The 13,287-nt window shown below is 56.5% G+C and overlaps 1 protein-coding gene across 1 annotated transcript in view; it reads left to right on the plus strand.

Annotated features, from left to right (window-relative positions):
- The window catches only part of OBSCN (obscurin, cytoskeletal calmodulin and titin-interacting RhoGEF), a 55,438-nt gene that overhangs the window by 14,198 nt on the left and 27,953 nt on the right, over window positions 1-13,287 (plus strand). Inside the window, exons 25-35 of the mRNA XM_036032801.1 lie at window positions 663-859; window positions 1,017-1,092; window positions 3,433-3,705; window positions 4,695-4,961; window positions 7,113-7,385; window positions 7,871-8,146; window positions 8,454-8,741; window positions 8,865-9,137; window positions 9,677-10,050; window positions 10,735-11,605; window positions 12,314-12,592. Coding sequence (XP_035888694.1) covers window positions 663-859; window positions 1,017-1,092; window positions 3,433-3,705; window positions 4,695-4,961; window positions 7,113-7,385; window positions 7,871-8,146; window positions 8,454-8,741; window positions 8,865-9,137; window positions 9,677-10,050; window positions 10,735-11,605; window positions 12,314-12,592 — 3,447 coding nt within the window. The remainder of the gene's footprint in view (window positions 1-662; window positions 860-1,016; window positions 1,093-3,432; window positions 3,706-4,694; window positions 4,962-7,112; window positions 7,386-7,870; window positions 8,147-8,453; window positions 8,742-8,864; window positions 9,138-9,676; window positions 10,051-10,734; window positions 11,606-12,313; window positions 12,593-13,287) is intronic.

Raw genomic sequence — 13,287 nt, forward strand, 5'->3', positions numbered from 1 at the left:
AGGGGTCCATGTTTTATAGCAAATAGGCTGACAAATATCATGTGAGGCAGTAGAGGCCATGGCAGGAAGAGTATGAGAATATCCAAGAAGGCTTTCTGGAGGAGGGGGAGTGGGAGGTTGGCTGGGGTGCTCAGACCTGGCTGGTAAAAGGCCCCCTTTAGCTACACCCCAGAGTCTGAGAAAACCATCCTGTGGGGCCTGGTTGCCACTGAGGTACAGGCCATAATGGATGTGGGGTTCAGCTGCAATGTGTTGAGGGTGGAGGCCACAGGTGTCCAGTAGCATCTCCAGAACTTGCCGCTGCAGAGCAACAAGGTGACAGGGGTGGCCATGCAGGGCAATCACACCCACACACTGAGGCTGAAGGGCATGACACCTGAAGATGCAGGCAGTCTCCTTTCATGTGGGCGTCCACAGGTCCTGAGCCCAGCTCACTGTCTGAGGTGGTGGGTGAGGGTGGCTGCCCCTCTCACCACACTTGGAGCCAGAACATCCAGGCCCTGTTCATGGACAGAAGCAGACTATAAGCATCTCTGTTTTGGGGTTGGAAACTAGCCCTACAGATGGGTGGGGTCCTGGGAGAAGACTTCAGGACTGGGAGGTGCTCCTGATGATGGGGCATTCCCAGTGCTGAGAATGATGCCACACTTCCCCTGGTGCAGCACCCAAGGTGACCATTCTGGAGCCCCTGCAAGATGTGCAGCTCAGTGAGGGCCAGGACGCCCACTTCCAATGCCACCTATCCAGGGCCTCTAGCCAGGAGGCCTGCTGGGCCCTGGAAGGAGTGCCCCTGCAGGCCAACGAAATGAATGACATTACAGTGGAGCAAGGCACATTGCACTCGCTCACTCTTCACAAGGTGGGACCCTGGGACCTGTCTCCATCCATATGCTTCCAGGAGCTCGTGGCGGGTGGGGGGCGGACAGTTCTAACTCTAGCTGGATTGCCCCAGGGACTTGCCAGAAAAAATAGTCCAAATGGGTTGTCAGGCTGAGACCCCATCTCTCTTCCCACAGGTGACCCTGGAGGATGCTGGAACCATCAGTTTCCGAGTGGGCTCATGTAGCTCAGAGGCCCAGCTGAAGGTCACAGGTGGGCAGTCCCATTCCCATGCCTGGCAAGGTGGTGTCTCCATATTCTTCCCTACTTAAAGAGCTGTTGGGGGTGGTGAGGTCAGAAACCTGTCTTCCAGCAGTGATTTTGCCTTGCGGTGCAATTTTCCAACCCCTGACTGCTAAAGCCATGAACCAGATTGAGCACTGAGGTGGGCTGGAGGAGATCAGCTCAAGAGATTCTGGTGTGCATGTGGGGTCCCTGTATGGGGTTAGTGCTGTCTGTAGGGGGCAGATGGGAATCTGGGCCATGGTGGGGAGGAGACTGCATCCTGAGGAGGAAGCCTTCTGTATGGCTACCCTCTGTGTGGCTAGTCCTATGACATATATCATCTTAACACATATGTGCACACTGAACAGGCTCCCATGTGATGGTATAATAGTATAGTGTACTTGGCCTCAGGCATGCAACAGGATTTCAAGGACCTTCAACTTGGGTTATACCTTGTCTGCAGAGCTGGTCATTCCCAAGCATCTCTCCCTTAGTGTCCTACTCCTGATTCTCACACTGATCTCACCTGTCTAACTGTTTACTATCCATCCACCATCCATCCATCATCAACCCATTTACCATCCATCTATTCATCTACCATCCATCATCCACTAATCCAATATGTAACACCCATTCACCATCCACCCACCCACCATCAATCCATTTTTCATCTATCCACTAACCATCACACTTCATTATTGATCCATTAATCTATCTACCATCAATTCATCCATCCATCTATCATCTATTCATTGAATATCTACCATCCATTCACCATCCACCCATCCATCCATCATTAGTCATCTATCTATCCATCTATCCACCATCCATTTGTTCATCAATCCAACTACCCATTCACTTATCCATCATATATTTAACAAGCCATCCACTTGTTCATCTATCCATCCATCTACCATCCATCCACCCACCCATCCACCATTCACCATCCACCATTATTCATCTATCCATTCATCCATCCATCCACCAATATCCATCTACCTACCATCCTTCATCATTCATCTACCTATCCATCCCTCCACCATCCATTCATTCATCAATCAATCCATCCATTCAGCCATTTATCCATCCATTTGTCGCCCATTTACTCAGCCATTAATCTGTTTACCTATACATTCATCCATCTACCCATCCACTCACCACCTACCATCCATTCAACAAATCCCTTAAGACTCTACTTTTGTCTAAGTCTCAGACCTGGAGAGGAGCCAGGTACATCTCTGACATCAGGGAGTCCCCAGTCCACAGGGATAATTGGAAATTGGAGACAAAACACATCCTGGGTCTTCAGTGGTGGACAGACACAGCCAGCTCTGTGGCCTCTGGGTCTGGGAAAAGCCTCAAGTTGAGTGGTGGGAGAGGGACAGTGTCCTAGGTGTCCTGATCAGGCTGGACTAGGAAAGGTTTTGTGTGTTCATTACGGTAAGTATCTCTGAGGGGCACATGGAGCTGGGTTGGCCCTTATGGGCCTTGCTTAGGGCTGTGCCTTGGTCCCTGTCAGATATCCTGTGCCAGCTGGCCTGCACACAGACACCCTGCCATGCCCTTGGGGGAGGACTATGGACATGGGTTTGTGCTAATGGGTGTCCTTGTAGGTGGCAAATGAGCCATCTTGGGAACTGGAGAAGCAGGCAGAGACTGTCAGATGTGCACTCTTGGGAGAGGGTTGGGGCAGGTGGAGGGCTGGTGCTGGGGTTTTGGTGGTGCATGCTCAAGAAGGGCTTGGGGGGCATCTGAGGAGGGCCTGGCTGCGGCAGGCATGGGAGCACAGCAGCTGCATCTGGGAAGCCCCTGGTTCAGGCCTGCTATGTGACGGGGTAGGAAGCAGTTGCCACAGGCATTAGGGCACTGGAATCTTAGGACCAGAGGCACCAAAGGAGACATCGGGATAAATGGTCTTCTGGGAATAGGAGGAACATCTGCTTCCACACCTTCAGGGAGGGAGGGCTTACTCCCTGAGGCAGACCCCACCTGCTCAGAGTGGTGGCCCATAGACTCGCCTCCCACCCCACAAAGATCGAAGCCACGGGGCTTGGGGCTGGTTCATTCTACCTGTTAAAGAGACCATGGATACATGTCTTCTGTATACTTTTGTGAAACTGGGTATATTCCAGAGAGGGGCATGGTTGCAGGGGATACTGAGCCTGATTTCTGTGGGTGGTCTGAGTGTATTATTTTGTGAGCAGGGTGGGATAGCTGGCCAGGTGGATCTCTAGACCTAGCCCCAGAGATACCCCAAATGGTGGACCCCCACATGACCCTGTGGGCCCAGGGCACCCCAGCCTGCCCTCCTGTTGCCCTCTTGTGCAGAGGCAGCACCATACCTGGTACGTGGCTTGCAGAACGTGGACGTGTTTGCGGGGGAGGTGGCCACATTCTCCTGCGAGGTGTCCCGTGCAGGTGGGCCTAAGGCCCACTGGTGGCTGGATGGGACCCTACTGCAGGACGGCCCCCAGAGCACCATCTGCGAGCGTGATGGGACCTTCCATTCCCTCATGCTGTCAGGCCTGGGGGTTGCTGACTCAGGCACCATCACCTACCACGCAGGGTCCCTGGTCTCTACGGCCAAGTTATTGGTCAAAGGTACCAGCCGATGGAACCCTGCCTGCACTGATGCTTCTGCCCCTGCTGTCCCCGCATGCTTCCTGCAGGTTCCTGGGGCAGGGGGTTGGGGACTGGCATTGCCCACACGTGCCATGTGTGGGTGTTCAGGCAGGTTGCCATCTTGCTTTCTGGGTGAGAAAGAAGGCCTGGCTCAGAGCATGAAGCTAGAGGCCAAATTCATGACCACCTATTCGGGGGCCTCTGAGTGTTCCTGCTGCCTGGCTGCCACTCTGTGGCTGCATGTAAGTCAGGTACACACCCAGAGGGCAGCCTAGAGGTAAGGGCAGCCTTCCTGCCCGGACCGCCTGCCCTGTCCCTGCTTGTGGCTGCTGCCACTGCTGTGGTTTGGGTTGGGGTCTTGTGCTCCTTTGGGAAAGAGTGAGTCATTGGGGAGGGCAGTAGGTCGCCAGGGTCTCCTCAGAGCACTCCAAGTGGGTATGTCATGTGCTCCTGGGAGGGTCACTTGGTATGGCTCTGCCTGGCGTTCTTCCTGACAGGCCCTCTGCACTATTGTAGAATAAATGGACATGCCCTCCAGGTTCAAAGGGCAGGCTATTTGTTGAGCATGACTTTGCCAGGTGGAGATTGGATGGAGCCCTCTGGAGAGATTCTTGGAAAGGGACAAGCTGGGCTGGGGCTGCTATGTGCCCAGCGGAGGGTGTGGACACTGAGGGAGCCCCTGGGCTTTTGGGAGGGAGTGTTGTGTCCCTGCTGGGGTAGCATGCTCCCCAGGACTTGGGGTTAGAGAGTCCAGGAGAGGCCCAGTGGACAGAGGCCATCTGCCACAATTGGGGTGTGTGGGGGCAAGACTTGCCCTGTGTGAAGGGTCCTGGGCTGCCATGGCCAATTCTTTTCCTGCCGGAGGCCCTCGCTTGCTTGCCAGTGAACCGCTGCCACTGACTGCATAGGATGGGTGGGCTCTGGCCACACTGCTTAGGCTGACACGTGCCCGGCGTGTCGGCCGACAGATCCCACGGTGGAGGTGGTCAGTGCCATGCAGGACCTGGCGGTGGAGGAGGGCGGCGCGGCCGAGCTCCTTTGCCAGTACTCACGGCCGGTGCTGGCCACATGGAAGAAGGACGAGCAGGAGGTATGCGCCGACGGGCGCCGTGTCGTCCTAGAGCAGGACTGGACCGTGGCCAGGCTGTCCTTCAGGCCGGCCTTGCCCTGCGACAGTGGCATCTATTCTTGTGAGGCTGCAGGCACCCGTGTGGTGGCCCTGCTGCAAGTGCAAGGTGAGGCCCCTCAGCAGGCAGCCCCAGGCATGGTTTGAGCCAAGATGCAATGGAGTAAACATCAGGCAATGACAGCTAGCACTGCATGACCGTGACAGTACTAGAAAGAGAGGATCCAAGCAGGTGGATCCTGTTGGAGCTGGCTGGGCCCCGAGCCCACCCACCCAAACCTGCACCCCTCCCCAAGTAGCCTGATAAGACAGGGTGACTGGACAGATCCTGGGCAGAGGCTGAACCTAAAGAACCTGCATCCAGAACACTGGGGAGGTAGAGGTGGGCAGGGAAACAGCGTCTGGGCAGGTGAGTGAGCAGGCTTGAGCCACAGGGCCCTCAGCAGGACTCTAAGTGGGCTGTGTCCCCAAACACTGTTCAGATCCCAGCTCTGCCCCTTCTGAGGCTGGTCACTCAGAGGGTATACCAAGCCCCATGTCCCTGAGAGGATACACAGTTGGGGGATCAGGAGGTGGTGGGCTGCCCACTCTACGGAAGGCTGGGGCCACCTTCTTGTTCAGAAAACCTGAACCAGTCCTGGTGGTGAGTGAGCTGGAGGGTGGAGAGAACTATCAGGGGGCCATTTGTGGTAGAAAGCAGGTGTGAGCAGGTGAGACCAGCATCCATAACTGGTCACCTGAGGTAACCTCCCACCCCATTCACTCACTAGTTCAACAACTGAGTTTGTTTTGTAAACCTCTTTTTGGTACTTGTGAGCACATCAGGGAATGAGCAGAAACCTCTCTCTGCATGGTGGCCCCCTGACATCCCTGCTGAAAAGTGTGACAGGAGCTCTGGGGAGGGGCTGCAGCGTGTCCCAGGACTAGAGCAGGTGGCAGTTGCAGGAAGGCTGGGTCTCATGGACATCTGGGCAGAGCCTTCAGCCACAGGCAGGACCCAGTGGAAAAGGGGGCACTAGAAGGAAATGGGGCCAGCAGGCGCTCAGGGCTTACTGCTGCTTTAAAATCCTGGATTTTATCCAAAAAAGCTGCAGTGGCACACTCAGGAGATAAGGTGAGCTCCTGTAGCAGAGCATCCCCCGCTCCCTGCCCCTGCAGGGGTCAGCTGGAGCCTGGCCATGCATCAGACAGACTGCAGCCAGACTCTGGTGTCCCCATCAGTTCTGTTGTATGGAAGGAAGGGGCTGGGCCACAGTGAGTCTGGTCTGTGGTGTGAGCAGCTCAGGGCAGGAGGGCAGTCTGGTAGAGGGATGCAGATGGTCCACATGTCCTCTGCTCTGAGACAGTCTCCCCTTCACCCACTGGGCTGCTGTTCACAGCAGGCACCTTGCCTGCAGGTGTGGGCCTGGGCTGCAAACAAGCTGGCAGGAGTACCAGGGCAGCATGTGGCTTCCATCCAGGCCATGTACCCAGGCAGTATTGGGGTTGTGGGCCCGGGCCTCTGGCTCAGTGACTATATAGGTTCCTTGCTGTTGTGTGGGTCTAGACCAGACACTCCCTAGCACCCAGGTCTGTCCTGTGTCACCTGATGTTCCTTTCCTGCCTGACCTCCCCACCTGGCCCCTTGCATCCTTTACTCCACCAGCCTGACTCCCTGCTGTCTGCCATGCATCCATCCTTCCTTCCCATTATAGTGTCCCTTTATGTCACTCTCCTTGGCTTGACACCTGTCCTGGGAATGGCACTAGGAGGTGGCAAGCCAGCACAGCCAAGCACTGAAGTCCTGGCTCCCATGAAAAACATGTAGCCATTTATTACAGACTCACAGACTTTGTAGGAGAGAACCAGAGAGGGTTGGGAAATGTGGGCAGAAGTGTCTCTGGTTCCAGGAAGTGAGGGAGCAACCCAGAAGGTCTGATAGAGTTGGCTGGGAGACAGAGGGCCTGATCCAGAGCCCCACCTGCAGCCAGGGCAAGGGGTGGAAGCCTTAGGCTAGTGATGAGCCCTGCTGTGGCTCTGGTGAGTTTTAGGAACACCTGTGAGACTTCTCACCTGTGAGGTAGGGAGGACCCCTTTCTGACCACAAGCTTGGTGATCAGGACCTTTAGAGGATATACATGGTGGCTCAGTGTACATACCACTGTCCCCCTCCTGGTGGCCCACTGCTTGAACCTATGTCTTGGGGGGGTCCCCCCTTGGCCGTGGGGGAACCTGAGTGGTAGAGGCTCCCAGGCCCTAAGCCACCCCTTCTGTCCCCCAGCCAAGAACACAGTGGTGCGAGGCCTGGAGAATGTTGAGGCACTTGAGGGAGGTGAAGCCCTGTTCGAGTGCCAGCTTTCCCGACCAGAGGTGGCCACCCACTCCTGGCTGCTGGACGATGAGCCAGTGCACAGCTCTGAGAATGCCGAGGTGGTCTACTTCGAGAACGGCTTGCGGCACCTGCTCCTGCTGAAAAACCTGCGGCCTCAGGATAGCTGCCGGGTGACCTTCCTGGCAGGAGACGTGGTGACCTCCGCATTCCTCACTGTCAGAGGTGAGGGTATGGGCAGGGGGGTCTCTGAGACCCCTCCCACTAGATATCCATTTTGAGGTACAGGAGTTGAGCTAGGCTTGCAGGCAGGTGGAGTGTAAGTCTCTCAGACCCTTTCCACCAAACATTGTTGCAAGACTCTGGGGATCAGGTTGGGACCAAAGGGATAGGGGTGTGGCTGTGGGTCTCTTGTCAGCCCTGCTGCTGGAGGTTGGGTGGGTCTGCAAGGAGAGTCTGGGCTGTAGGGTGAGGGTGGGGCAGGGTCTCTCAGACCCCTTCCCCCTGATATTGCACTGTGTTGGGGAGGGAGTGGGCAGAACAGGAAGGGCTGTGATATTGATTCTGAGCCTCCATTCAAGGGTCAGAATTACAGCCCTTGCTAAGAGGTAGAGGAAGGATGGGGGTGGTGAGAAGGGTGGCTTGGGGGTCTCTGAACCTCTGGACATGGTTCCTGGATCCAAGCTCATGTGCTGGCCCTTGCCCCACAGGCTGGCGCTTGGAGGTCCTGGAGCCCCCTAGGGACATGACTGTGCAGGCGGGAAGCCAGGCCCACTTTAGCTGCACACTCAGCGAGGTGGTGCTGGTGGGCGAGGCAACCTGGTACATCAACGGGGTGGCGGTGCAACTTGATGATGCCGACTGGACAGTTACTGCAGATGGGAGCCACCACACACTACTGCTGCACCACGCCCAGCTGCACCACGCTGGCGAGGTCACCTTCGCTGCCCGAGACGCTGTGGTCTCTGCGCGGCTTACCGTGCTGGGTGGGTAGTTCGCCTGCCTTGGGTGCTGGACGTGCTGGTGGGTGGGTAGGGTGGGTAGTTTCCAGTCCCAGAAGCTGCTGGGGGCTATCTGTGTCCCACCACCCAAGGTGGGCTGCATACACAGTCTTTTTGTGACTGAAACACACTCCCTGAGGCAGGTGCCTGACACTGCTGCTCATAGGCCTGGGGGTGATCTGCCCACAACCTCACTTCGCCCCAGGATTAGACACCAGGGCACGAGCACCAGTGCCCCAGGTAGGCAGATGCAGGGTGCCACATTGACTGCCCCCTTCACCCCACCATGCAGGCCTTCCTGATCCCCCAGAGGATGCTGAGGTGGTGGGGCGCAGTGACCACTCCGTGACACTGTCCTGGGCAGCACCCGCCAGCGATGGCGGTGGAGGCCTCTGCGGTTACCGGGTAGAGATGAAGGCATCTGCCACAGGCGAGTGGCGGCTGTGCCACAAGCTGGTGCCTGGGCCAGAGTGCATTGTGGATGGCCTGGCCCCTGGGGAGACCTATCGCTTCCGTGTGGCAGCAGTGGGCCCAGCCGGAGCCGGAGAGCCCGTGCACCTGCCCCAGATGGTGAGGCTAGGTGAGCTGCTAACTTGGTCCCAGCTGGTGAAGATAGGGGTCCAGCCTGAAGCTCTCAGGCCTTCCCATGCGGGAGGTGGGGTGGGGCAGGGCAAGTCCTTGCTGACATGCTCATCTGCTGCAGAGGCCCTGGAACCTGCACCTGCGCCTCCTGCTCCCAAGAGCCAGCAGGTGGTAGCGGGCGAGGACTTGCGCCTGGAGTGCGAGGTGGCAGAGGCCGGTGAGGTTGTCTGGCTGAAGGAGATGGAGCACATTCAGCTTGGTGGGCGCTTCCAGGCCGTCTCCCACGGTCGGCGGCAGACACTGGTGGTTCACGGCTTCTCAGCGGAGGACCAGGGAGAGTACTGCTGCTGCCTGGCCAGAGACCCGATCTCTGCCACTGCCATCACCTTTCAGGGTGTGTCTTCAGGGCCCAGAGTTGGGGGGTGGGAGAGCGGGGGGACCCTGGAGTGTGGGGATAGGGGTGACTTTCACAGTAGGGGGTCTACTTGGGACGCCCACCTCACACCAAAGTAGACTGAAGCTTGCTGGGGAGAGGCCCAGACCCTGCATGGCTCAGCCTCACGTCAGAACCTGTATCTCTGACATTTTAGGCTGAACCCCTTCCCTGACCCAGGTCCTGGGCACATAGCCCTTGGTGCCCACTGCTGGTCCCTTCAGTCCTCAGGCTCCTGTCCTCTGAGTCCCTCTGCCCTCCAAACCTTCCCATGGCCTCCAAGTTCTCCCCACCCCTGCCGCTGCCAGGCCTGACCAGGGGAAACTGAGGCTCAGAGACAGCAATTTGGAGCTTCTGAAATTTTGGGAAACTGTGCCCTCAGAGCTCTCTGGGGCCAGGCAGGTAGCAGGTGCCTCCAGAGGGGACACCGTTGGCAGCCCAGGAGGGCTGGGGCCATGGCTGTGTTCCCACCTGGCTGACCAGTCCCCTGCTGCCCACAGTGGTGCTGACCCCAGGATCTGGGGATGAGGCCCCTGCACAGCCCAGCCTGCCCCCTGAGGCAGCCCAGGAGGGTGACCTGCACCTGTTGTGGGAGGCCCTGGCCCGGAAGCGCCGCATGAGCCGAGAGCCCACACTGGACTCCATCAGCGAGCTGCCAGAGGAAGATGGGCGCCTGCTGTGCCAGCAGCAGGAGGCAGAGGATGCGGCCCCTGACCTCTCGGAGGATTACTCCACAGCTGACGAGCTGGCACGCACAGGCGAGGCTGACCTGTCACATACCAGCTCTGACGATGAGTCCCGGGCGGGCACTCCTTCCCTGGTCACCTATCTCAAGAAGGCTGGGAAGCCTGGTGCCTCTCCCCTGGCCAGCAAGGTGAGCCTCCAGCCTGGTCTGCAAGGGAGGCCTGGGTGTCTCAGATCTTAGCCACCAGGTCACTGTCCACCATCCATCCACTGGTCCACCACCCACCAACACATCCATCCATGTTCATTTTCATCTGTTTCACACATTCAACCATCTACCCACCCATCTACCATCCACCATCCACCCACTCCCTCTCATTCCTTAGTCTATCACCACTCATTTATCCATCCACCATCTATCACCATCTATTTATCCATCCACCTGCCATCCACTTAACCATTTATCCATCCATCCTACCATCAAGCATCTATCCACACATCTATTATCTACCCATTCGCTGATCTGCCCATCTACCCATTCATCCATTCACCATCTGTCCATCCACCTATCCAATTCATCCAGCTGTTAAAACTTTTTCTTGAGGAGCTGGAGCTGGCCTCTCTGTAGTGTTTCTCGCAACCCTGTGAGTCTGTCTGGTGATTGTGTGAAGTGATGTCAGTGAGGGTGTGCTTGATCCATGTGACAATAGGTGCCCTCAGGTATCTGGCCTCTGAAGGTCGCGTAGTGGCCAGTAGGCAGAGGCAGAGTGGCCTGCTGGAGCCAGGGTGCAGATCAGGTTCTGCCTCCAGCCTGCCCCTGCCCATCCTTGCCCTGACCCAGGCCTCGATTTCCTAACCTGACTTATACACACAGGTCAGGGCCCCAGCAGCCCCCTCTGGAAAGCTGCAGAAGCAGCCAAAGCAGCCAGCCACAGTGTGCCTGCCACCAGGAGAGTGGAGTGGTGAGGACCTTGGCGACCCATCCCTGGACAAGGCAGCCGTGAAGATCCAGGCTGCCTTCAAGGGCTACAGGGTGCGGAAGGAGATGAGGCAACAGGAGGGGCCTATATTCTGTAGCACTTTTGGGGACACTGAAGTTCAGGTGGGGGATGTCTTGCATCTGGAGTGTGTAGTGTCCAGCAAGGCAGATGTGCAGGCTCACTGGCTGAAGGATGGCGTGGAGCTGACTGATGGCCGACACCACCACATTGACCAGCTAGGGGATGGCACCTGCTCTCTGCTGGTCACTGGTGTGGGCCAAGCCGATGCTGGCTGCTATACCTGCCAGGTGAGCAGCAAGTTTGGCTGTGCAGTCCACAGCGCCCGTGTGGTCATCAGCAGGATGGAGAGTGAGACTGAGAGCTCCTCTGGCAGTGAGCTGGATGATGCCTTCCGCCGGGCAGCCCGGCGTCTGCACCACCTCTTCTGCACCAAAGGCCCGGCGGAGGTTTCAGACGAGGAGATCTTCTTGAGTGCAGATGAGGGCTCAGCAGAGCCCGAGCAACCTGGGGACTGGCAGACATACCGTGAAGATGAACACTCAGTCTGCATCCGCTTTGAGACATTGGCTGAGGCCCGCCGGGCGGCTACCCACTTCCAGGAGATGTTCCGAATGTTGGGCATTGGGGTGGACATCAGCCTGTCAGAGAAGGGGCACCAGGGAGTGGAAATACGCATTGCCAAGGTGTCCCTCGTCCCCATGGCGCCTTTGGAGCCAGTGCCCAGCTTGTGCACCACAGAGTCTGGTGAGTCTGTAAGCTGCCTGGGGTAGGGCAGGAGAGGTGGGGCAAGGCTGGTGGGTGATCAGGGTCAGCTGAGAGGTCAAGGTTCTGGCCCCTGGCAGACGCCACCCACTGAGCTTAGAAGAACCCTGGATCTGAGGTGGTTAAAGCTCCATCTGCACCACAGCTCTGCCTGCTACTAGCTAGCCTCTCAGAGCTTCAGTGTTCTCATCTGTGAACTGGCTGAAGGAATGCCTACTTCTGTTTTCTTTCTCCACGAGGGTTTGAGATACAATCTATATAAAAGGTGGGCTTCCATGTGGTCTGGCCCACACCCCATTCCCACTCCAGCAAATAAAATTAATTAAAAAGACACTCCACTATTTACTCATATGTCCCTAGAAATGATAGAAGAGGTGCTGTTAATCTACAGTGTTGTGTCTTGAAATTTTCTTCCTCCAGTTCTGAGCATGAGGCCTCAAACCCTGGACTCCCAGCTGCACTGCCATGGTCCTCCCTCCATGTCGCCTCCTCCCCCATCCCTGTGCTGTCCCTCTGGCCACAGTGTGGCTTAGGAGAATGGGGAGGAGGGAAGAACTGTTTGGCCATCTGGTCTCTGAGTGCTCTCAGTAGAGTGGGGGCTGTTGCGTCACATGTGTGGATGTGCCACAGCTGAGGTGATCAGGGGGCCAGGTCTGGTGCTAATGTGCATGCCCCACCCATCCCTCCCAGCCCCAGTGTTCCTGACTGAGCTGCAGAACCAGGAGGTGCTGGACGGGTACCCTGTGAGCTTCGACTGTGTGGTGACAGGCCAACCGGTACCCAGTGTGCGCTGGTTCAAGGATGGGAGGGTGCTGGAGGAAGATGACCACTACATGATCAGTGACGACCAGCAGGGTGGCCACCAGCTCATCATTACAGCTGTGGTGCCTGCAGACATGGGTGTCTACCGCTGCCTGGCCGAGAACAGCGTGGGTGTGTCCTCCACCAAGGCTGAGCTCCGAGTGGACTGTGAGTGTGGTCGTTGGTTTGCTGACCCAGGGTGGGTGGATTGGGGGCTCCTGTCTGGGAGGGGCAGTGTGGGATTGGATGATGGTCCAGATTTGGGGCTTCAGGGTCTTGCGGCTGATGGAGAGCTCTCTGGGAGCCCCCTGGGGTGGGGTTGGGGACCTTAACTTCTTGAGAAGTGTCAGGGCTGAGGAGGGACCCAGGAAATTTTGGAGGTGTCCAGGGGTGCGGTGGGTGATCAATGGCACTGTGCTCAATAGGAATACATATCAGGTCCCATCTCTGGTTCCTGGCTCATAGCTCCTAAGTCTCTTGAAATTCTTAGCTGATAAATCACTAAAATGGTGGCTCCTGGCAGGCCCCTAGACAGCTTCAGGATGGAGGATGGTCACAGAAAAGACCATGTGATAATCCATACAAATGTGTCTGACTGATTTTTGACAAAAGTGCAAAGCAATTAAGTGGAGGAAGGATAGAATTTCCACAGATGATGCTGGAGTAATTTGGACATTTATAAGGAAAAAAAAAAAAGAACCTAGACTTTATATGAAAGTTAACTCAAATGGATTTTGTACCTAAATGTAAAATATAAAATTTCAGAAAAACAATAGAAGAAAACCTTCAATACCTAGGACTAGGAAAAGCCATTGTATACTTGACCTGTAAAAGAAAAAAATTATAAAATGGATGTCATCAGA

Source organism: Phyllostomus discolor, chromosome 8 (assembly GCF_004126475.2).
Source record: "Phyllostomus discolor isolate MPI-MPIP mPhyDis1 chromosome 8, mPhyDis1.pri.v3, whole genome shotgun sequence".
Classification (NCBI taxonomy): domain Eukaryota; kingdom Metazoa; phylum Chordata; class Mammalia; order Chiroptera; family Phyllostomidae; genus Phyllostomus; species Phyllostomus discolor.